Source organism: Simochromis diagramma, unplaced genomic scaffold (genome assembly GCF_900408965.1).
Source record: "Simochromis diagramma unplaced genomic scaffold, fSimDia1.1 OVJJ01000617.1, whole genome shotgun sequence".
Classification (NCBI taxonomy): Eukaryota; Metazoa; Chordata; class Actinopteri; order Cichliformes; family Cichlidae; genus Simochromis; species Simochromis diagramma.
The window spans coordinates 1,436,229-1,461,295 of NW_024386953.1; the positions used below are offsets into that span (position 1 = coordinate 1,436,229).

Genomic DNA, 25,067 nt, shown 5'->3' on the forward strand with positions numbered 1-25,067 from the left:
TCTTTACAAACACGTTTAGAAAGATGATTTATGGCCACAGCATCTGGACTCCACCAGCCCAGAGTGTACAAGGAGTAGTAACCACCTATACATTAAATTACATTTTCTACAAATAACCATTTGTATAACATTTAGTTGTGCTTCCATAGATTTATTTTCTGCCTCATTATGCGCACATGGAGGAGGCTGAACCTGTTAATAATAACTCGAAACCAGAGTTACAACCAGCATCATGGACATTACAAAAGCCCATGTAGCATAGTGAGCTTACTGGTACACAGACACTCAACAGCATCTAACCAGACATGTGCGATCATTTTTGGTTCAGTAAAAGACGAAAAACAAACGCTTCTGCAAATTTGTTTTATTAAATAAAACCCAAACATTCAAACATCAGCTGAGGTCCAACAGAAAGGCATATTTATATTAACAGACACATTAAATATGTACAGTCCTGTAGACACAGCTCACAGGTCCAGAGTGCCTCTCATTCATTTTGCTCAGCTCAAGAAAAAGATAAAACACAAATCCAAAGTATAAATAGTAGAATATAAAATTTGCTCTTGTGTAATCTACACTATGTACAGTTAATGCTTAGACACTGACACCAAGCTAACAGGAACATCCTCCTGTTCATGTGTGAGTGAATCTGCAAACAAATCTTTTATGACTTTTGGGGAAAATAAAAATAAATCTGAGATGTTTATTCTGTTTAATTTTGTACATAGCTGGTGAACTTTGTTGGCAGATTGTCTTCGGGATAGACAGTAGGTCCTGTTTTCATGGTTGGAGGCCCGTTTAAAAGAGTCCAGTGACACTTTGTTACCACCTCCACCAGGAACACCTTCAGCAGAACCTTGGCAAATTCCTTCCCAATGCACATCCTGGAGCCACCACCAAATGGGATGTACTGAAACCTGGAGGAGTCCGCACACGGATCGGTCATGAAGCGCTCTGGCTGGAAGTCTTCTTTGTCGGGGAAGATCTCTGCCACATCATGAGTGTCGCAGATACTGTAGACGACGTTCCAGCCTTTGGGGATCTGGTAACCCTGAGGAGGCAAGTGGAAATCATTAGTGAGCCGCTTCTGTCATGAGTCTTAAAGCTTCCGTGTTCATGTTACTTATGAAATTGTTGCCAGCTTACATTGAGCTCAAAGGTCTTGAGGGCCACTCTGAAGCCTCCAGGGACAGGAGGGTTGATCCTCAGAGTCTCTTTGATGACACAGCCTGTGTATTTCAGCTGCTCCAAGGACTCGATGTTCAGGCTCTGTAGGTCCATGCCCTGCGCCGCCTGAACACAGAAAGCGATATCCAACTGTTCTGTGAAGCTGCAAAGATCAGCTGCCCGTCTTTGTTTTCCCTCAGTTTTCTAAGCTTAGTCAATGCGCACAACAAAGGAACCCACACAGCCACAGGAAGAACTCCACAGAAGAAGTCTCCAAGTGGGGTTCAAACCAGAAGCCTCGATGCTGTGAGGCAGCAGTGCTAACCACTTGATCAAATGAGGTTCTTCAGAAGCTTCAGTATGGATGGAGCTCCACAGTAGTTCTGTGATGTGCAAAACTCACTGTGTCATTTATTAAACTATAATAAAGTTACTTTAATTTAACCAGAAACACAAGTCTTGGGAAATCTAAAGCATCAGACTGGACAGCAAAGACTCGGGACTGTTATTACACAACAAGTAAAAGCTCAGCACCAGGTGATAGATGGGTATGAAAGTCCAGACCTTGTTTTTACAAAATAGCTAAAAAACAGTCCCTGTAAACAAGCTTTACCTTGTCCTCGAGCTCCTGTCTCAGTTTATCCACTACTTTGGGGTTTAGACCCAGGAACATGACCAGAGAGGTGGCTGTGCTGGCTGTGGTTTCATGCCCCCCAAACAACAGCTCTGTGGCAGACTGCTTGATGGCCTGCAAACAGAAATACATTTACAGTGGCTCATATGGACAGAAATCGGTTTTGCAGACGTGCGTTGCAGCAGGTGACCTCCTCATTACCTGCATGCTGATGGGCTCTTTGTTCTTGTTGCTGCTGTCTATGAGCTGCTGCAGGGCGTCTCTGGGTTTCCACTCCTGGTCTGACTCCTGCACCTTCTTCTTAATGTTCTCCTCAATCTTAGAGTGGATGAAGTTCCTTGCTTTCAGACCCTGCAGAAGAGGAAGCAGGAAAGGTGGGAATAGAGGGGAAAACATCAGATGAGGGTAGGAGAGAGAAGATCAAATGCACCCTAAACGATTTCATCTTGTCCGTAAACTTGTTATTATTTGGACTAACTGTACAATTAAACCCTTAAAATATTGGCATTTCATGCTTCTTACCCTGTACAGTCCACTGAAAGGCACATCAATGGGCAAAGAGAACAGGTTCTTGATCATTTCCTCGAAAGCCTCCACCAGCTCGTGCTCATCGGTTTGAATCTGCTCCGGCTCAAAGCCCAGCAGGACCCTCATGGCAATGCGGAACATCAGCCGCTTCATCTCTGGGTAGACCAACACACAGGAGTCACTTGCCAGCCATTCCTCCACTGCAGCCTGAACTTCCTCCTGGATAACGGGGATATAGAGCTCTAAAGCCTCCCTGGAAAAGGCGCGCAGGATAGCCTGAGGGGGCACAGGAGTGATGATGGAAGAGCAGACTTCGTGAGACCATTTCACCTCAGTGCCGGTGTCAAAGACAAGTATTTTGTCCTTAAATGTTTTTAGTCAGGCAATATGCCACAAATAACATTACAGTTCGACAAATCAGCAGCTGACATCACTTCATTTACACTGATTCCAGGTCAGTGTGTTAGCAAAACTTGAAGATTATTTGTATCTGGGACCAGTTTCATAATAATTATGCAGACAAATGCAAAGCATTGAGCAGTCAGCTCAAGTCCGACTTTTAATGTTTAGATATGGTTCCAGCTCAGTGCACTTTATATTGTGCAAGACTGTCACATTATTCCCCCTGCCAAGCTCCTGGCAGATGTGCAAAGAAATACTCTTTTAACAGGAAGAGATCGCCAACAGATCCAGGCTCAGAGGAGCAGCTACGTAGAACGACCAAATGGGGGGTGAGGGGGAAAGACTAGAGCAAAGAGGAGAGACCACAGCGAGACTGAGGACAAAGATGTGCAGAACATGAAACAGGAATGAGTCTATAGCAGCATAACTAAGCTGGTTCAGCATCACCTGCTAGAGTCCTGATTTGAAGCTTTATCAAAACAGAAACATTCAAGCTGGGTTTCAAAAGCAGGGTGGGTGGTGTGGGGTGCACAACTCCGTGTGGGCCTTCTGCTCGACAAAATCCAATTTGTCTAAAAATGCTATGGTCAAACCTCGACCACATCTCGCTGAATAAAGCAAAAACATTTGGGGTCCAACAGCCTGCTGACCAGTTTCCAGCATTTTGCTTTATTACAGTTCTTGTGACATTCAGCACGCCTTCACCTGATCCCGACTCAGCTGGCTTTTACTTCTCGTTACTCTTTAGTTTTACTATAATTACTTGTATGTTTTACATCACTGCTTGTTGCAGCTTTAATGCTTCAGCACATCTGAAGCTTAACCTAAATTATAAGACTCCTCCGAGGCACAGTGCGTGCCGAAATGTGGGTCGCACGTGCGATTCAACGGGTTTCAGCTATATTCAGAGACTGCTTTAAACCATCTATGGACATTTTTATTTCTGTAGTAAAACTTGGCATATTTGCTTAAACAGAATCAATGTTAAATGAAAATTGCATTTTTCCCCCTCACATTTGAAAAAGTAAGCATTATTGTGAACTACAACTATAGACCTTTCAGAGACCATCACTGGGTGTCTTTTGCAATGGGATTCTCTTTATGTGCTCAAATGTGGGACTTTACAGGACACTAAACTAGCAAAAACATTTTGATACACCTGTCCCAAAATACGGATCCTGATTCACTCTTTTGAGAATTTGGGGCTTTTATGTTTACAGTTTAAGATATTCATGTTCAAACACTGCCACAGATTTCAAAAACAAACAGAAACATGCAGGAAGTAGGTGGATGGAGCATTCTCTGGAGGATTTGATATGAAGCTAAGATTGCAAAAAAACCAAAGTCTAAATTCTAAACTATTTGATTCGATTTTAAAACAAATTAGAGACAGAAAATGTTCTGAGAATGTGTTTGTATGGAATGACCCTGGTATTAGAAAGACAAACTACATTGTGTCAGGGGACATCAAGTCTCTGCTTTAATAAAATGACAAAAAGTTTCTTTAAAAAAAAAACAACAACAAACAAACAACAACAAAACACTTCTGAATGAACTGTAAGCAACATACAACACAACTACAATGACACTGCGGCAGTAGCTGTCAAATCTGGAGGTATAGTGTGACAGATATGACCGTGGCATGATGATATTGAGCTTCAGCACCTGGAGGTAACTGGTGCAAACTGGTGCAAACTGGTGCCATGTCACAAATCTGAACAGAACCGAAGTGACCGAGCTCGAGTTTCCCGGTTTTTGTAGAGAGGAGACGCATTTGTTCAGAGTTTGGACGCAAACCTGATGTAACCCCCCCGCTGTAACCAGTGCTCCCTCTACGGAAAGGTCAAAGTAACTTACTTTTTTTTTAGTCTTGTGCTGAGCTCCGTGCATGTTGGAGAGCGTCTCCGTGCCCAGGATTGCGCGAACAGAAGCGGGCCACTGCGCGGACACCAGCCTGTGCTCCCCCAGGAGGATCTGCTTGACGTTATCCGCGCCAGTCACGCGCACCGTGCGGTTCCCGAACAGGTGTGTGCGGTAGATGTAACCGTACTTCTCCCGCTTCATCCGAAGAAATGTTTTCCTCTGTGAACATATGGCCACGCAAACAAACTGTCACGTGTGGATGGTTTTACCCTCACGCATGATACATTAAATATACATGAACACATTTATGACAGTGGGTTCATTTTAATTCTACACTTCCCATAAGCTCCGGGAAACCCAAACTTTCACGCTTAAATTGAATATAATATTTCATCCTCCGCGTGATGACAAGAAGCGGCGTTTACCTGGAGGAGGAGTTGCAGCGTCTCTCCAATGAAAGGCAAGCCCATGGACCCGGGGGGCAGCGGGAAAGGGCAAGTCGGGTCTTTGCATCGGAGCGTGTAAATCTCCCACAGCTTCACGGCCAACAGGAATAGCAGAATGGGAAGCGCTACGGTGCACAAGAACGTGGTCAACAGTGCATTCACGACCATGTTGCAGCGTCTCGTGGGCCCGGTGAAGAATTCAGGTGGAGCTCAGTCTGCGTCTGGGACTCCGGTGTGCCAAGCCGCAGTTTTTATAGGCTGGCAAGCCCGTGGGCAGCCCATTACCTTCTCCTCCCTCCGATAAATTAGTTCACGCAAAGTTCATCTTTAATTGTGGGTGTTGCTCGGCCCCGCCTCCGACCTGTGCTGGCCGACTCGCCTCACCATTTGTTCCAGAGGCCACAGCTTTAGTCCCTACCTCCTGTTGCACGCACACAATCCACGGCGGATTTCACTGAGAAAAGGTGATGATTCCCACCGAGACAATGGAAGTCCCAAGACGCCTTTGTTGGCAATAAGCAGCTACTTTACACACTCATTACCTTGGCTTAAGCCCCGCTTGTAGGAGCGGTAATCATGCGCCGAGTATTCAGGAGCAATGACCTTTCCAATTTTCAGAAAATGTAAAAGCGGCGCTTAATCCCTCTCCCCGTGGGTGCCGTGGGTGCCATTCATAGTTAAAAGTCCGAGTTGTTTTCCTTTCATAGCCTGTGACCGCTGTGGCTTACCCTCCTGCCTTAATTATAAATCAATACATGAATAAGGCAGCACGTGACTATCAGAGATGAAGGTGGAAGCTGCGCTGCGCGGTGACGCGCGGCTTCTCTTTCAGCCGCTTTCTAATCTCGAAGAAGACTTTAACCTGCCGTCAGTCTGTCCTGCCGTGTGCGTGTTATAAAAATGATATCTCTCTGAGTGGGTTCAAACACGGGTCACACGCAGGGTTATTCCCAGGTTACGCTGCTGCACGCAAAGTAAACACCGAGCAGAGAACGTCCTCGTCAGCCGAGCCGCTGCGTTTGGACTCTTTGTTTTTACGAGCTGCCATAACTTCACAAGGGGTGTGTGTGTGTGTGTGTGTGTGTGTGTGTGTGTGTGTGTGTGTGTGTGTGTGTGTGTGTGCGCGAGCGTGCGTGTGCGCGCTCAGCCTGACAGAGACAGCTTGGCTGCTGTTTTTACAGCGAAGCATTACACGGATGGATCTTTCTGTTCTGGCTGACTGTGCGCGCCCTGAGGTTCACCCCTGTGGAAGGTGCGGCAGCTATCACCATTACAGCCAGGACGTATAATCGGATCTCCCGTCACGGCCTGCTAGAAAGAAAGACTTTTTCTTTAACTTTTGCATGGCTATAGCGCACCAGGTAAATCTCTAGGATACAATTAAAGACATACTTGGGTTGTTTTTTCAGCCTTGTTGTGCAGTAAGACCAGGACCAGAACACCAAGACCAGGATCAGTGTCTCTCTTCCCATGTCTACAGATTCATAAAGGTGCAAAACTGATTTGTTCTACATTTCTTTACAAGTGAAGTGTGACTAGTACAAACCAGGTGACACCACCTTAGCTGCAGGTGGGGCCAACAACAGGCCCTACCTTTGTTTCTTTTGACAAACAGGACCCTTGACCTTTACATTGGGATAAAAAAAAGGAATGCTTTATTACAGTTTCTCAAAATCAACAAGACAATATCAAATATATTGTTATACTAAAATATGAATACTAAAGACTACATTTCAAATTCAGTTCAAATTAATAAAACACTAAAACAAACACGAGGTAATATTAGTGTATAAATAGCTGGATTTCCTGGAAGTAGCCTGTTATTTTGGGAAAAAGCTGAACAGTGAACAAGAAAATACATGAAACAACTTTTCCAGATGTTGTTTTGTGTGTCTGTGTAGTAGGGTGGGTCAGATGGAATTAGGCACACAGCCTCAACAGGTCAAGTGGAGTACTTTGGATGCAAAAGTAGGATCTTTATATCTGTAAAAAAATTTCATGGAAGAATATTTGTCTGTGCTGTGCACAGCTGTCACAGAGAAGTCTAGTCCGAGCCTCACCTCTCAGCTGTCATGTGCACTCTGTGCTCGGTGACAGAGTTACTGGGCACACTCTGCTGGTTTCCAGGCTCCAAGTCACATTTCCCCTGATAATAGTCACTAATGTAAAACACTGTGACATATATCATATTGTGATGTACCTTGGACACCAGTGTGTTGCTCAGCTTTCTCTTTTAAAAGCACTGTGCAAAGCTGCTTTTAGAGTAAGTTACATTTTCATGTCATCGTTTGATCATTTGCAGAATGCTACTGACAACCAGAGTTATCATGTATGAGAGAGAGAGCGCTTTGTGATGGACTTTCAGGGTGAATGGGTTTCCAGCTGGTCATGCTGTGGATGGTGAGTTTTTCACACGACAATGTGAATGTGTGAAACAGCATTCTGCTGTTGAGGTGTTATGAGGTGGGGAGAGGGGACAGGAGGTGAAGGGAAGTTCAAGTGTAAAGAATGATTCCTCGATGTAAACGCCCACACAGAGCGATCAGTGACTCTGCTGCTGTCATAGTTAGTGCTGCATGCATAGATCCCAGGCTAACACCTTCCATCACAGTCTGTTCTTATACACTTCAGCTTTAGCCACAACACAACTTTATACAAAGCTTCAGTTCAATTCAGTTTATATAGCACCAAATCAAACAACAGTCATGCACAGGCAGGGTTTTCTTCAAACTGGACCAGTGAAAATACAATAATAATAATTAGTCTACAACACTGATGATTAAACCTACTATAGAAATGTTTCAAGTTTGTCAGTCTACTGAAGAGTTGACAAATTCCTGAGGAAAGTCTATTTTAAAGTGTAGAATATGATTTTCAGACCTGAGTCTGGCTTGGTGAAAAGAGAACACGTTTTTTTAAACGACGTTGTGTCTTATCCGTAGAGCCAAACGTTGTCCCTCTTGGCTTTGCTGTTTGTGCTGTTGCAGATCATATTTAGATGATAAACCCCCAAAAACACAAATAGACTTAGCACAAGCTACTGAGACCCCTGATAGTTCAATTAATAAACTGTTGAACTGCCAGTAAGTTTTTCACGGGCGCAACCCACAAATTCATGTTCCTTACAAATGTGGCAGCATTTAAGACTTTCCAGTGGCCTCAGATTTTATGCCAAAAACACTGTTACAACAGAGGAATAATCAACCAAACATACATTTCCTTACGTTTTGTGCAAAGTTTATTAATGTGTGTTAATGTGGCTTGGCCTTTTTGTGTGCAGTTTGTATGTTCTCTCAGTGCCTGCATGGGTTTCCTCACACAGTCCAAAGTCATGCATGCTAGCTTAAATGGTGATCGGAACGTGGACACACACACACACACACACACACACACACACACACACACACACACACACACACACACACACACACACACACACACACACACACACACACACCTATAGAAGAGAGTGCACAATCAGCGAGCACCACATTTCACATTGGCTGACCTGCTTGTGACCTCGACATCTCAGTGAACTCTGGAGCACAACCAAGTTCACTGTCCGTTAAGGGCAGGGGGGGGGGGGCTCTGTTCAGTTATCATTACCAAATAATGACTGAATCATTTCACTGCTGCAAATACATTTGTTTAATATTTTAGTAAGTCAACTGAGAAGCGCTGGAGAGCGATTCTTGAAGATACTTAAAGGAATAATAAGAATGCTGCCTCAGAGAGTTCAGACTGTACTGAAGGATCAATGTGTTTCTTTACATACTGTGTGTTTGTGTTATGTTTGCACGTAATCACTGCACCTATTTCCATCATCCTGTCCAAATTTAAAGCAAATAGCATTTATTAAATTGGAGGTGCAGTAACAGGCAAAGGACCCTTGCACAAATGCTTGCAGTGGGTTTTGAATCAAATGTTTTCTGCATCTTCTGCACTGCTTTACAAAACAGCATCATATCATTGTTTCCTGTGATGTGAGTGCACCGCAGAAACACAAGCTACCGAGCCTCTGGTTCTGGTCCTTGTCTCCTGTGGCTGTGGGCCCACTAATACATCTTTCTTTGAACAGACGAATGTTGAATCAGTGGACTTCATCAATAAGGCTCCAGTGGTTTGCTAACATTGCTCTGAATCTGAATCAGAGTACTTTATTAATCCAGAGGAAATTATATATGACTGTCTGCTGACATGTTAACCACAACATTTTATTATATGTCAGACTTTGTGTTTACAGTTCAACAAAGGATGAGTAAATGCATCTTTAATGGGAAACCTGCAGGACAGAGCTGGAAGCAGCCACTCTGGGTATCACAAAAGCACTGAGTGTGAGCACAAATACTGTATTCAGTTTGAAACTACTTCAGTGAGGCGCACACTAATGGTCACTGGTGTGCTTGACTCTTGGGATTTCTAGTTTGAGGTGCAAATCAGAGGTGCATTCCCAGCAGGAGGAAGTCATAGGGAGTGTCAAGCTACTAATTCAGTATGCGCTCACTCAGTGTTTGTCCACTGACATCATTGTTTCTGCGTCTTTGGATGTGAGACTTAAAGTCAGAGAGTACAGGAGACAGGACGAGGTCTTCTTGAGGCCTCGTCCTGTTCTTCATTAGACGTCCTCTAACATAGCAGACTTGTAGCACTTGCATGCTAATTCACTTCCATATTTGCTGTAGGAAACTCCCACTTATTGGGGGTGATTTTGTGTTTCACAGTGGCTGTGTCCGGCTGGCTTAATTGATTATGCTTATAGTCTGATTATACTCCACATGGCAGCCACTGCTGTCACATATTCCCGTTTCTCCATGCAGGCCGAAGCTTACTGCATGCTGCAGCTTGAAGGCAGCGCTGACCTGCCAAAGCTGGGGTGATTGCTGCCGACTCCACACAGGGTGGTGGGTCTAGAAGACGACTGCTGTTCCCTGTTGAAGCTGTCAGTGGATCTGAGAGTACTCCGAGCTGCAGTACATCTGGGCCTGACTTCGGACCGTGTTTTTCCTGTCTGGAAGTGTGACTCTGGAGCCCATTAACCTTTATGTGACACATACTGCAGTCAGGAGTGCTTCCCTTTTAGTATTTTGTAGAATAACGTTTTCATGAGTTGTCATCTTTTGCCCACAGAATTAACAGTGGCCATAATATGTGCAGTCAGTTTGTGGAAAGGGATTATTTTATTTCCTTATTTCTAACTGTCATTAATATAAACCTGAGGAATTGTGTCAAACTTTGTTTTCAGTTCTGTCCTGCAGTTTCCCTGCATGTGTTTACAGATGGGTTCCTCCAAGCTGAACACAAGCAAATAACAAAAAGTAAACAGGATGGAGAGGAATAAAAGTAATCCATGTAGAATGTCTTTGTTGCAGTTCCAGAGCTCAGCAGCACGATGACTGTGGATGTTGACCTTTCTGACACCGACTCTGCCATGGATGCATTATTTGAGTAGGTGAATGAACATTTCTTATTATTAGCTGCAGTTGTTCTCTGTACGTGTTGGTGGAAATGTGGTGACACTTGCACTAAAACACTTTTACAAAGATACCGTTCACTCCGGCAGCAACAAGCCAGACTGTTTGAACAGTGTCCGGGTCAGTGGAGGGATATGTGTCATCATCTCCTTTGTCTGTCTGGTTTACTGTGGTACTGAATGTAAAAATAACTTGTTGTTCCTGGGATCTGTTGGAGCCACTCGGCTAGCTTAGGAGTCACTGCACCAAGTGCTCCGATTACCACTGTTACCTTCAACCTTCACATAAGACCTCTGGATATCAGCCACCTCTTCTATCTACCAGTGGTACATACCGTGAAGGGGCCTGTCCTTCCATGATGGTTCCTCCTCTTACTTGGGTTGTTCTTACTGTTCAGCTGACTCCTCAGGACTTGCCTGACCCTCTGCAGGTACTTGGTGGTTGCAGCTTTCCTAGCTGCCTCTTCATGGTTCCCATTTGCCTGTGGGATCCCCAGGTACTTGTAGCTGTCCTCTATGTCTGCAATGTTGCCTTCTGGGAGTTCGATCCCCTCCGTTCTGACTACCTTCCCTCTCTTTGTTATCATCCGACTACACTTCTCCAGCCCGAACGACATCCCGATGTCATTGCTGTATATCCTGGTGGTGTGGATCAGTGAATCGATGTCTCACTCTTGGCATACAGCTTGATGCCATCCATGATCAGAAGGTGGCTGACAACTGCTCCACGCCATAGTCGGTATCTGTAGCCAGTCTTGTCAACGATCAATTTATGTCAATTGATTGTCAATTTATTAAACCCCCAAAATATGACTATCCAGAGTTGGGACCAGGAAGCAGAGTTGCAGTCTTACACGCCTCTCTGCAGCTTCTCTCCTCCTGCTACCCCCCCAAAAACCCATCTCCATAGAGACTGTGTCAGCTTCCAAAAAGACAAATAACAAACTAAAAACCAGCAACAAACAACTTAAACATAGAAAATCACAAAGAAAGAACAATACAGTATCCACATCTGAACCAAAGAGTAAAACAGTGAAATGTGGATTATTAAATATTAGGTCTCTCTCCTCCAAGTCTCTGTTAGTACATGACTTAATAATTGATCAACAAATCGATTTACTCTGCCTTACAGAAACCTGGTTGCAGCAGGATGATTATGTTAGTTTAAATGAATCAACACCCCCGAGTCATTCTAACTACCAGAAACCTCGAAGCACAGGCCGAGGGGGCGGTGTGGCAGCAATTTTTCACACCAGCCTATTAATCAACCAAAGACCCAGACAGACTTTTAATTCATTTGAAAGCCTGATGCTTAGCCTCGTCCACCCCAGCTGTGAAACTCAGAAACCAGTCTTACTTGTTATCATCTATCGTCCACCTGGGCCTTACACAGAGTTTCTGTCTGATTTCTCAGACTTTATATCTAATTTAGTTCTGAGCTCAGATAAAATAATTATTGTGGGTGATTTTAACATCCATGTAGATTCTAAAATGACAGCCTCAACATGGCATTTAATCTGTTATTAGACTCAATTGGCTTCTCTCAAAATGTAAAAGAACCCACCCACCACTTTAATCACACTCTAGATCTTGTTTTAACATATGGCATAGAAACTGAACATTTAACAGTGTTTCCTGAAAACCCTCTCCTGTCTGATCATTTCCTGATAGCATTTACATTTACAATAATTGATTACACAGCGGTGGAGAGTAGACTTTATCAAAGTAGATGTCTTTCTGAAAGTGCTGTAACTAAGTTTAAGAATATAATCCACCCACTGTTATCATCTTCAATGCCCTGTACCAACACAGAGCAGAGCAGCTATCTGAACGCTACCCCAACAGAGGTCGATTATCTTGTTAATAATTTCACCTCCTCACTACGTACGACTCTGGATACTGTAGCTCCTGTGAAAACTAAGGTCTCTAATCAGAAGTACCTGACTCCGTGGTATAATTCTCAAACACGTAGCCTAAAGCAGATGACTCGTAATCTGGAGAGGAAATGGCGTGTCACAAATTTAGAGGATCATCATTTAGCCTGGAGAAATAGTTTGCTGCTTTATAAGAAAGCCCTCCGCAAAGCCAGAACATCGTACTATTCATCACTGATTGAAGAAAATAAGAACAACCCCAGGTTTCTCTTCAGCACTGTAGCCAGGCTGACAAACAGTCAGAGCTCTGTTGAGCCAACAATCCCTTTAACGTTAACTAGTAATGACTTCATGAACTTCTTCACAAATAACATTTTTATCATTAGAGAAAAAATTACCAATAATCATCCCACAGATGTAATATTATCTACAGCTACTCTTAGTACCATTGATGTTAAGTTAGACTCTTTTTCTCTAATTGATCTTTCTGAGTTAACTTCAATAATTACTTCCTCCACACCATCAACGTGTCTTTTAGACCCCATTCCTACAAAACTGCTCAAAGAAGTCCTGCCATTAGTTAATTCTTCGGTCTTAAATATGATTAACCTATCTCTAATGATCGGCTATGTACCACAGGCCTTCAAGTTGGCTGTAGTTAAACCTTTACTCAAAAAGCATCTCTAGACCCAGCAGTCTTAGCTAATTATAGGCCAATCTCCAACCTTCCTTTCATATCAAACATCCTTGAAAGAGTAGTTGTCAAACAGCTAATAGATCATCTGCAGAGGAATGATTTATTGAAGAGTTTCAGTCAGGTTTCAGAGCTCATCACAGCACAGAAACAGCTTTAGTGAAGGTTACAAATGATCTTCTTATGGCCTCTGACAGTGGACTCATCTCTGTGCTTGTCCTGCTAGACCTCAGTGCAGCGTTCGATACTGTCGACCATAATATCCTATTAGAGCGATTAGAACATGCTGTAGGTATTACAGGTACTGCACTGCAGTGGTTTGTATCATATCTATCTAATAGACTCCAGTTTGTGCATGTAAATGGAGAGTCCTCTTCACACACTGAGGTTAATTATGGAGTTCCACAGGGTTCAGTGCTAGGACCAATTCTGTTTACATTATACATGCTTCCCTTAGGCAGCATCATTAGAAGACATAGCATACATTTTCACTGCTATACTGATGACACCCAGCTCTATCTGTCCATGAAGCCAGATAACACACACCAATGAGTTAAACTGCAGGAATGTCTTAAAGACATAAAGACCTGGATGGCCGCTAACTTTCTGCTTCTTAATTCAGATCAAACTGAGGTTATTGTACTCGGCCCTGAAAAGCTTAGAAATATGGTATCTAAGCAGATTCTTACTCTGGATGGCATTACCTTGGCCTCCAGTAACACTGTGAGGAACCTTGGAGTCATTTTTGACCAGGACATGTCCTTCAACGCACATATTAAACAAATATGTAAGACTGCGTTCTTCCATTTGTGCAACATCTCTAAAGTTAGAAATATCCTGTCTCAGAGTGACGCTGAAAAACTAGTTCATGCATTTATTACTTCCAGGCTGGACTACTGTAATTCATTATTATCAGGATGTCCAAAAAACTCCCTGAAAAGCCTTCAGCTAATCCAAAATGCTGCAGCAAGAGTCCTGACAGGGACTAGAAAGAGAGAGCAGATTTCTCCTGTTTTGGCTTCCCTTCATTGGCTTCCTGTTAAATCCAGAATTGAATTCAAAATCCTGCTCCTCACATACAAGGTCTTAAATAATCAGGTCCCATCTTATCTTAATGACCTTGTAGTACCATATCACCCTATTAGAGCACTTCGCTCTCGCTCTGCAGGCCTACTTGTTGTTCCTAGAGTATTTAAAAGTAGAATGGGAGGGAGAGCCTTCAGTTTTCAGGCCCCTCTTCTGTGGAACCAGCTTCCAGTTTGGATTCAGGAGACAGACACTATCTCTACTTTCAAGATTAGGCTTCAAACTTTCCTTTTTGCTAAAGCATATAGTTAGGGCTGGACCAGGTGACCCTGAATCCTCCCTTAGTTATGCTGCAATAGATGTAGGCTGCCGGGGATTCCCATGATGCATTGAGTTTTTCCTTTCCAGTCACCTTTCTCACTCACTATGTGTTAACATACCTCTCTGCATTGAATCATATCTGTTATTAACCTCTGTCTCTCTTCCACAGCATGTCTTTTATCCTGTCTTCCTTCTCTCACCCCAACCAATCACAGCAGATGGCCCCGCCCCTCCCTGAGCCTGGTTCTGCCGGAGGTTTCTTCCTGTTAAAAGGGAGTTTTTCCTTCCCACTGTCGCCAAAGTGCTGCTCATAGGGGGTCATATGATTGTTGGGTTTTTCTCTGTATCTATGAAGCGTCTTGAGGCGACTTTTGTTGTGATTTGGCGCTATATAAATAAAATTGAATTGAATTGAATTGAATTGATCTCACTGAGGGGCTTCAGACCAATGCAGTCTCGGGCGACTGCTCCGTCCACCAGTAGCCGTATGTATGTATTGACCCATGTGCTACACACAGACACACACTGTGTATATAATGAGAGAGTTGACAAGAAATAAGTACAACACACATATTAAAACATATTAAATCAGTGCATGTAACATTTTTATTTGTCATTGTTACTTCATTATTGATCAGTGTGCTCGTCCTCATAAATTCTGTTATTGCTAAACAGAAATTAAAAAAAGGATCAAACTGAATTTGTCCTCTCTGATTCCATCACAGGGTTTTTCTGTCAAGCCTCATGGCAAAGGTTTCGGAGTGATATTTCTGTGAGAGAGATTTGGAGATGGTCATTCTTCCCACTTGGACTTCTGCAATTTACTTTGTCCAGTCTTAAGCTTGTATGAAATGCCGCAGCTTGGCTCCACATAGGCACTTAAGGTCATATTACACCTGTTTCATCTGTGACCTTTAGAATTGATTTCAGGATTTTGTTCATCAACAAAACTTCAATCTTTTGTCACTGACCTTTTACACCCTGATCTATGAACAGGTCTGTGGATTCAGGAAGAGCCTGTGCGCTCTCCATGTTTGCCCCCAGATCCCTCACAGTCAGGTCTGCTCCCTCAAGTCTTTTAAAACTAGAATAAAAACGTGTTTTTGTTAACTGGCATTAAAGTTTGTTTGATCTGTTCATTGTGTCTCCCATGACTGTGACGGTTTAGCACGTATTAGCACATCAAGCCCTCTGTGTACTTTACGAAGCCTCAGCAGCTGCAACTGAAACTTGAAGAGATACAAGGATAAGCAGAATGTGGGCACTGAGCATGCTCTGTAGTGTTTGTTTAGGGCAAAGCACACGTGTCTCTGCTACAAACCACTGTCAGTGCATTTTGAGACAGCAATAATTATATATGTAAGCACCAATTAAGATCCTAACTGCAGAAATCTGCATGATAGCAAACAGCTGCAGGTGAACTGCAGTGAAGAAATAATCAAGGGAGACGAGTTATTTACAGTTCAAACATTAATATGATAGGAAAAGAAAACATTTAACAAAGCATGAATGTAAATAACATCAACACAAACGTGACGGACACGTCATTTCAGTGCCAGTAGCATTTACCATGTCAGACACACTTAACCAGCAGTTTGTAGCTACAAATCCAGTGGACACATGATCTGCAGGCATCATTGCCCAGCTTAATCTGAAGATTGACTAACTTATATACTTAATATACTATATATATGTAATATAAACTAATTCTATTAATTTTAAAAGTAAACATGTTAAAGTGTGTTAGAGGACTTTGCCTCTTGAAATGAATTCTTCACATAATCAATAAGAAGAAACAGTCGTCATTTGGAAATAATTATTTATATAATAGCGCTCCCATCTTCTCCCAGTAACTCTGTGTAAAACCCAGTGAGGACTTTTTACTGGCTGACTCTTTACTCTTGGATGTGACAAACACTGGCTTGTCTGAGCAGCTGTATATTGAAAGATACACAAAAATATACAAAGTGTGTATCTGGTGAAGCGTGCACAATAACAAGAGATACAGCAGCTCGCACTGGCCGCCCTGCCAGTGCGAGCTGCTGTCCAAATGTCTCTTGCCTCATTGCATCTGCAGCAACCAAGATCACTGTGGTGACACACTGACCCAGGGCAAAGTTCACTTTCTGTTTCTGACTCACAGTGTGTGAGTGTGTGTGTGTGAGTGTGTGTGTGTGTGTGTGAGAGTGTGTGTGTGTGTGTGTGTGTGTGAGTGTGTGAGAGTGTGTGTGAGTGTGAGTGTGTGAGAGTGTGTGTGTGTGTGTGTGTGTGTGTGTGAGTGTGAGAGTGTGTGTGAGTGTGTGTGTGTGTGTGAGTGTGTGAGTGTGTGTGCGGGGACACACTGAGGCTCTGAGTGAAATGACAGAGACCCTCCCTGTAAAGGGATGCCTGTGTGTCACTCAGTGAGTTTAAAGGGTCGGCTACCAACAGAACAAACTTGTTTAATTAGTCCGAGCTAATCTGATTGATTTCCCGCTCTGTTACCGTCGACAACCTTTGCACTGCACCAAATATGGGCAGGTATCACAGAGGTGTCCAGGAACGTGAAGCAGCGTTCTGCTCTCACAAGCACCATTTTTTACAAAGTGGCCCTTTGTGGAGTTTGATAATCAGGGCCTGCTCAGCACGATGGCATCGCCTAACACACACACCTGCCCAAGAAAAGGAATTTGGTTTTCAGGCTTGGTTCTTTCAAAATGTGTAAAGCTGGTTTGGGATTAGGCACCATTACACATCTACAGACCAGTTTTTTTTTGAATGAATTGCATAAAAACACTACATCAGCATTTTCATAATCACACCCCTCTACATCACACTGTCACTGCCCATGTGAGCACTTAAGTCCCAGAACAGGACAAAGTAGTCCACAGCTGGGACAGCTTTCAGCACCCTGGGTATCTGAACTGACATCTTGTACACAAGAATAACCAGCAATTAGAACCCAGTTACCTCGAAGTGCAGGTAAACAATGCTTTTCATTTCATCTGGACGCAAATAACAGCTCCATCTCTTCCTGTGCAGCTTCCAGTGCCTGTCCAACACACTGGTTCCAGTATTTCTTGTAAATAGACATCAAATATTAGCTTTTTTTTCTTTAGCAAATCATAAGAATGTTTTTCAGAAAAAGAGCCACCCTCTGTCTACTCTTAAAGCAGCACACTACCATAATGTTACCATGGCTCAGTCTGACTTTTATCCATCACAGCAACGTGAATATTGACCAGTCAGACGTGCACGTCTTATTGGGCAATTGGACGTATCAGTCTTAAATATAACCTGCCTGCCGAGTTTTGCATCAAACAGTATGTTCAACAACAGGAAGCCATTAGTGTTGGATAACCTTTTATTACAGCACACAAAATAAAAACAACAAATTCAGGGAAACAACATCTCAGTCTGCGTTTCTTACTGAGAACAATGACAAAGCAAGGATGCCTTTGGATATTCAGACGTACCCTCTCTTTACGTCTGCAAGTGACAAGAGAAAACAAACTCGTCTGTGCTAAAACTAAATCGAAATCACCTACATTCATTAGGCCTTAATCTTAGATGTGGCAAACCAGCAGTCAGTGCCAATAACTCAAGAGTCATGCTCCCCATTCTGCTGCCCCGACCCGATTACTGTGGTCCCCGTCTTTAAAATCCGGGGTCAGACCTTGAATCCTTCAAGGACATCAGGACATGGAACAACAGCTTCTCTGTTAAAAAAGCAACGACTTCTCCACCAGCCAATCTTTCCTTAGGTGGGATCAACTTTTTCATCAAGGAAGTCAGCAGAGTTCAGGGCGTACAGCATCCTTGTTCCTATGAAGATCAAAGTGGGGCCAACTTCAAAATGAAGAGTGTAATGATTGTGTTTCCAGTTTCCATCAGCTATGACCAGTACAGGCTGTGTTTGTATGGAAGTTGGGTTTTATTTATATTGTGACACAGGTGCTGTAGTTACTTTCAAACCAGCAGAAGCAATGGTGTGACTGGTGTGATGAAACCCAGAGAGAAATGTGTGGGACCTTATTTACACAGTTCATATGGGATGTATGGTGGAGCAGGAGCCAGCTCTTTACATTTTAATCATGCAGTTGTGTGAAGAGAAGGTACCGACTTCAATCACTCAGGTCCTCATATTGCACTCAGCTGCATTTAACAGGAAAGGAACAAATGCAAACTCTTATTAATTACATATTTACTTTAGCTGTTGATGGAGGTTCATATGACACCGTCGACCTCACATTCTCTCTAAAGCAGACAGGCTGCTGTAAGATTTTCTTTACAAAATATCCAATATATACATTGGCATTTACAAGTAACCATTAAAAAAGGCAAATAATAAATCATAAAAGGAAAACAACTCATTTACAGTGCAAAAACACCTGCAGAGGAGGAAACAGAGCCCAAACACAAACAGAATAGAAACGGTCTTGTTACAAAATGTCAACCTGCCTGTGATGCTGTAAAGGAACCGATTCATTATTGCTGTGCTTTGTGTGTTAAGTGATTCTAAAGCTTGATTTCACCCTGAGGAACAAAAAGAAAAAGAAGAGAATGCAACGGCCACCGAGCGATTAAATATGTGCACTTTAAATCAACATTACGATCCCCCATGGAGCTCGTTTCCATGTGAGCGTGAATCAGATATTTTGGGTGGGTTGTATGAGAAGAGTCCACCTGACCAGCCTCAGCACCACGGACAGGCCCATGCCGGGGCATGATTTCAGCGACACCAGCTCCACGTGATGAGGAAACGTAGCCTCCATCGCCACCTGGTATTAGCATGTGCTGATGTGACACAGGCAGGCCTGCTTCACTGTCTGTGGTGTAGAGCACCAGCAACCTGGATATTAGAGCTGCTCTGCAGGTAGTTAACAGGCCAAAAGGTTGTATGAATTTGTCCTTTTCACCCACGTTCAGGTACCAGGCTCGTCTTCAAAATGATAAACAGTCAATTTTAAACGTCACATTCAATCTAACATATTATTTCTATATACTCTAATGTGCAAAGCTGGTTATGGGAAAAAATCATGCTGAGCTTTTGAGGTTTTAGAATATGCTAAAGAAATCATAAAGAATAATCAAGTGATATTAAGGGGGTCGAGTGGATTTTGTATCGAATGAGCCACGTCGTCGACCTCGTGCAGTCTTGCTCCCTTGTGGACGTGCACGCGGTCAGCTGCAGACACCACAAACACCACAGAGTAGTGGTTACTGGCATCATACTTTTTCAGGTTGCTTGGAATCAGCCTGAAGGACACGTGCATAGTTGGTTTACTGTAGTGCAGTGCCTCAGTTTGTAGAAGTTGCAGGCTGGATGTAGCCTCCAGGTCTAAAAAGAACCTCTGTGGTCAGCAGGAGACGAAATACTTGTATAGAAGTCTATGGGAAAATAACCCCCAGCCAACTTTCCTGATTAGTTTTAGTCACTAGTGTAAGTGTTCGTTCTGTTAAATATGGCGTCCTTCAGAGGCAGGCGGGAGGATCAACCAGGGTACGATGGTGGCTAACAAACCGTTAGCGTCCTGTTTCTTAGATCTGCCCCTCGCTTATTGTGGCCAGTTTTAAAACACTGGCTTAACAATCACGTTACAGTTACACCTTCAGAGGTGATCCAGCTGATCCACTAACAGTCGGACTCGTGTGTGTTGCATTTATACTAAACATATTGCAGACACAAGCTACATATTAATACCAGGTGTTAGTTTGCTATGACTGTAGTGAATCTCTTATATGGTGGTATCACATGCATACACATTAACAGGGCTGTTTCTTACAGTGTCACACACATTCAGCCTAAAATCTTCATCAACCCTCATTAGGGCCTTAACAAATCCAGATGTTTACACCTGCACAATGTAATACAATCCAGTGCAACAAGCTGCAAAGACCTGACCAGCATCGATCTTGTTTTTGTGGTAACGAATCAAATTATTTGGTATCAAGCTTTGTCTTATGTTGTGCAACATATGTATCCATGTAAGACAGGTCAAATCATTTAAATATGCAGAGACTCCATGGACAGGCTCGTCCCTCTGCTGTCCTCTCATGTAAGCACACACTGAGCTCCTCCGTGTTCAGTCACTGTCTCAGGGTTGTCAGGCAGAAGAAGCAAACAACAGCAAACACCAAGTTCAATAAAACATCCCTTTTTCATGAACATCAGTCTCTGAAGACATCATCATCCACACTTCTCTCTCCTGTCACAGAACCAGCGCTACAGCAACAACAGGTGACGTATTGGGACGATGAACTTCATCTGGTCTTTGTCGGGGTCACGTGACACATTCATACGCAGAAAGGTTGGAAACACGAAGCAGGGAGACGTTTTCACTACATGAAAGTTTACTACATTTTTAATGAAATTCATTCATTCATTAAGCAGCTGCTCACCCTAACATGACACAAGCCCAATCAAACCCCTCTGCAGTTGGTCAAAGTCAGTAAAGTAGTGAACCAGGCCGTACACCACAGGCACACGTGCAGCTTTAAGCCACACTGGGAAGGGTTTGCTCGTCATGTATCGCTGTGATGCTGATGGCTGGTCGCTTGCATACACTCCCCACTCTGGTTAGCTAATGTGGTTTAAATCAGTGGTAACCTGCACTCTCATTGGTAGTCACTTCTGGTCTCTGGTCACCGCGTCGCTGCACTTACTTTGAGTGTGGCTGCAGTTTTACACAGATGAGTGGAACGAGGCTGAAAAGTTATGATTTTCATTTATAAATGTTTAAGTGGTTGATCCACCGTTAGCAGTACTGCTCAGGTGTAACGACTAAAGCACAGACCATGTGTTCAGCACAGCTGGTGATGGTCATAATGTGTCCTCACATAAATGACTATTTCAGCTGAAAAGTCCAACTGAAGTTCAAATCAGCACAAACTTGCTTTGAATCAATCAAAGCTTGGCCCGAGGTCTACAGTTCCAAGTGAAACCTGTGGATGGCATCGGCCCAGCTGTGATGTGGACTTCTCAGCGCAGCAGTGCTGAAAGGATTGTGGACATTAACAAAGTCAGACTCTTGAACCTCAGACTCTCACTGTGACTCCAACATGTCGTCTTTCCATTCTAACAAAGTATGAGAGCAGGGAGAACATGCCAGCGTCACACACACAGGGCCCAGCTGTGATGTGAGCCTTTCTTTGTGAGCACACAGCACTAACTGCTGCACCTTTGTTGTTGTGATGTAGTATCTAACCAGAAACACAAAGCAACACACGAAAAGATAAGCATCATCTTCATCGTTATTACAGATCTGTTCACAGTAGGATTCCCACATTTCAATTGTCTGAAATGTAAATAAAACCAGAATACAACCATTTGTACTTTATTCACAATATAACACAGAAAACTTATCAAATATTTAAACTTCAACATCTGACTATTTCAAGAACATTAGTGGCTCATTTTAAATTTGATGGCAGCAGCAAAATGTGAGACAGGGCAACAAAAGCTGAAACGTAAGTGATCCAACAGAGGAACAGCTGATTTGGTTACCTGACAACAGGTCAGCAGCATGACCAGGTGAAGAGGATCACCAATCTGCAAGAAACTAGTGTACAATTAACAGATCAGAATAATGTGCTGCGCTGCAAAAGACTGTGAACGTCTGATCCAGAGTAATAACAGCATCAAAAGATGCAGAGAAATCTCTGAGTGCAAGGCTGAAGCTCAGCACTGAAGCTCAGCACTGAAGCTCAGCACTGAAGCTCAGCACTGAAGCTCAGCACTGAAGCTCAGCACTGAAGCTCAGCACTGAAGCTCAGCACTGAAGCTCAGCACTGAAGCTCAGCACTGGCTGAAGCTCAGCACTGGCTGCCTGTGACCTCCAGGTGTGAGTCTGAGTTTCAGCTGGAACACAGCTCGCTCTGCCATCCACAGATCACACATGTGAACACGATGCAGACACTCTGCTGTCCTCTCTGGACCAACGCTCATTTAAAATGGACTGAGGCAAAGTGGGAAACTGTTCTGAGGTCAGCCAAAATGACATGTTTGGACTAAAGACGGGAGGAAGAGTCTGCTTTGTTACCAGCACTCAGCCTTCATCGCTGATGGTGTGGAGGCGCATTAATGCCTATGGAATCAGCAGCTGGCACATCTGGAGAGGCCATCAATGCAGGAAGGTGTATACAGGCTTTAGAGTATTTTTCAGGAGAGACCTGCATATTTCAGCAGGACAACACTAAACCACACACTGCAGCTGTTCCAGCAGCACAGCTTCACACAGTGGGAAACGTCAGTCTTTTCCAAACGTTTTAAAGATGTGCCATCAAATTCAAAACGTGCTATTATTCTTAAAATGGGACATTTGTTCAGTTTAAATATCTGATCTGTCTTTAGTTCTGCTTTTCTTTACATTTTAAACAGAATGGGCTGCATGAGTCTAAGCTCAGACTCTGAGTGTCTGTGGAAATATGTTTTCAGCTAAAATGAGGCTCATCCTAATGCACAACAACAAAAAGAAAGAAGAGGACTTCAGCAGGTTAGCATGGGCTGACATATTTACTCGTTAACGACCACACTCCCCCAAACAGCTGGTTTACACTGACTAGGTTAACCAGCAGATAATCTTACTGCACAGGGCTTCGGTTTATAGATGTGTCTGACAAAGCATCAGATAGTGATTGGTGCCATTCACTGGTGTTACTGATCTTTGACCTCATCGTCCCAATAGTTGTGCCTGTCATTTCCAGTGCTCTCGCTCTGCAGCAACCATTGCACTCCCACAAAAGTACAAAACATAGTTCGTCTCATCGTCTGCATTAAAAATACTTTACAAACATTTTACTGCTTGTTCCTGTGTCAGTGAACTGCTGTATGCCGTTTATAGTCGAGTATTGAGTCAGCTAAGGAGACTTTGTGTGTTTGCAGAGTCCTGCACACTCTGTACAGTTTGTCTATTGCTTTGCCTTCATGTAAAGTGTGTGTGTGACTTGTGTGTACATGTAAGCTGTGTATCTGTCCCTCGAATTCCCCGTGTGGTTCACAAGTGTGTCTTTGCCATTTGGTGTGTTGTTTTTACATATGTGAAAAAGTCCTTCTGTTGGCAGTTCAACGCGTGCATGTGACGCCATTCATGTTTACATCTTTTAGTCTCTTGTTTCACACACATCACTCCTGCCTGTGTGTGTGTGTGTGTGTGTGTGTGTGTGTGTGTGTGTGTGTGTGTGTGTGTGTGTGTGTGTGTGTGTGTGTGTGTGGGTTTAAGAGGACATGCCATTGACCAGACTCCTCAGCTGCTTGACTACAGTCTCTATCAGCTTCTGTTTGTCTCTGTCATTCTTCCTGAACTGGGAGAAGATGTTGTTCTTCTTACTGGTGTCCTTCATCCTGCACACAGAGACACATGGAGAGGATCACTAACAAATGATTCAGTGAGAAAAAACAAAAACACTTCCTCATGTAGTGGAGACAAAGACGGTTTTGTCTGCAGACGGCTCAGTTGAGCTACGTTAGCTCTGGAACATTTGTATTTCAGCTCGTTTGAGTCTGGTGTGGAGTAAACAGCTGAACTTGGATCAAAGCACATCAACAAAACTTTAATGGGAATTGAAGATGCTTGACTGTGTGATGGTATTTGAACAGAGGACGGTGGGTCAAGGAACAATGGACCAGAACTAACTAAGACTACGACATGTCCTGTTAAAAAGCAGAACGACTGTCCAAAGGTTTGCCTGCTCGTAAAGGATTTCTTTTAAAGAATTCCACCATTAAATAAGATGCATTAAAATCAATCCCGGTGTGTTATTGGACCTTATTAACAGCATTGTTTCTCCTCCGTCTCACCATGATTTGACAGCCTCTGATTCTGACTTGAATGTATTTTTTATTTGGACGTCTCCCTCGGATCCCTCTCTTATGAAGATGGCCTTCAGTCATTTAGCTCATTCTCTCCAGTTACACTAAATGCTTTGTATAATGGGTAAGATCAAATCCCCCTCATTTTACCATCTGTCTTGGATCTTTCACAAGCATTTCCACAAGCTTTGATCCCGGCTCCATTATTATTTTCCTTTTACATCCTTACTTTACTCAGTATTGTTTCATTGTTTTTAAGCCTTCTTATCAATTCTGTGCCTATGACATTCAGTTGTATGTGTCTCTGAACAGGCTGTCCACCTGACTGTTTATCCTGGATTAGTAACTGGCTCCAATGACTCAGGCTATTATGGTCCCTCCTGTAATACATGCAAGAATCAGTGAAGTGCTTCTTGTTGCTCATCTGCAAAGATCAGCGTTCATCATTTTGGCCTCACAGTTGATTCCTCTCTGGGGTTTGGTCCACATATGAAGTCCTTATGTTCCTGTTTCTTTTTGGAACAGCATATAGAGAGTAGATTGTAATGCCTTATATACTGGTTTATATAAATCACATCTTTCACACCTCCCAGCGATACCTGCTGCAGGTAGCCTCACTCTAGTAAACCAGCTCACATAACCCCAGTTTTATTCTCTCCACACTGGCTCCCAGCTGACTTTGAATTTGCTTTAAAAGTCTGATATTTACATACGTAGAACTAAAAGCTCCAGAGTATGTAGCTCAGCTTCTGTTAAACACACTCCTGTCTTTGCTCAAAATCTATGAATTGCCCCACTGCACAGGGAGGGAGCAGGGTCTGTAGTTTTACTAGGATCAGAGCAAATCCACAA

At 43.2% G+C, this 25,067-nt stretch overlaps 2 protein-coding genes across 8 annotated transcripts in view; both read right to left on the reverse strand.

The window, feature by feature from the left end:
- Positions 1–367: 367 nt before the first annotated feature.
- Positions 368–5,287, reverse strand: LOC120737764 (cytochrome P450 26A1). The gene is made up of 7 exons (XM_040038627.1): positions 5,020–5,287; positions 4,589–4,813; positions 2,324–2,605; positions 2,003–2,152; positions 1,781–1,915; positions 1,147–1,293; positions 368–1,051 (listed from the first exon to the last, which is right to left on the reverse strand). The coding sequence occupies exons 1-7, from the start codon at positions 5,206–5,208 to the stop codon at positions 713–715; spliced, it is 1,467 nt and encodes a 488-aa protein (XP_039894561.1). The 5' UTR covers positions 5,209–5,287; the 3' UTR covers positions 368–712.
- A 12,467-nt stretch (positions 5,288–17,754) lies between these two features.
- The window catches only part of exoc6 (exocyst complex component 6), a 63,638-nt gene continuing 56,325 nt past the window's right edge, over positions 17,755–25,067 (reverse strand). For 6 of the 7 annotated variants that reach the window (XM_040038541.1, XM_040038544.1, XM_040038538.1 and 3 more), the window contains one exon: positions 17,755–23,747. In XM_040038541.1, coding sequence (XP_039894475.1) covers positions 23,621–23,747 — 127 coding nt within the window. In that variant the 3' untranslated portion in view covers positions 17,755–23,620. The remainder of the gene's footprint in view (positions 23,748–25,067) is intronic. The other variant, XM_040038540.1, reaches the window with a different exon arrangement.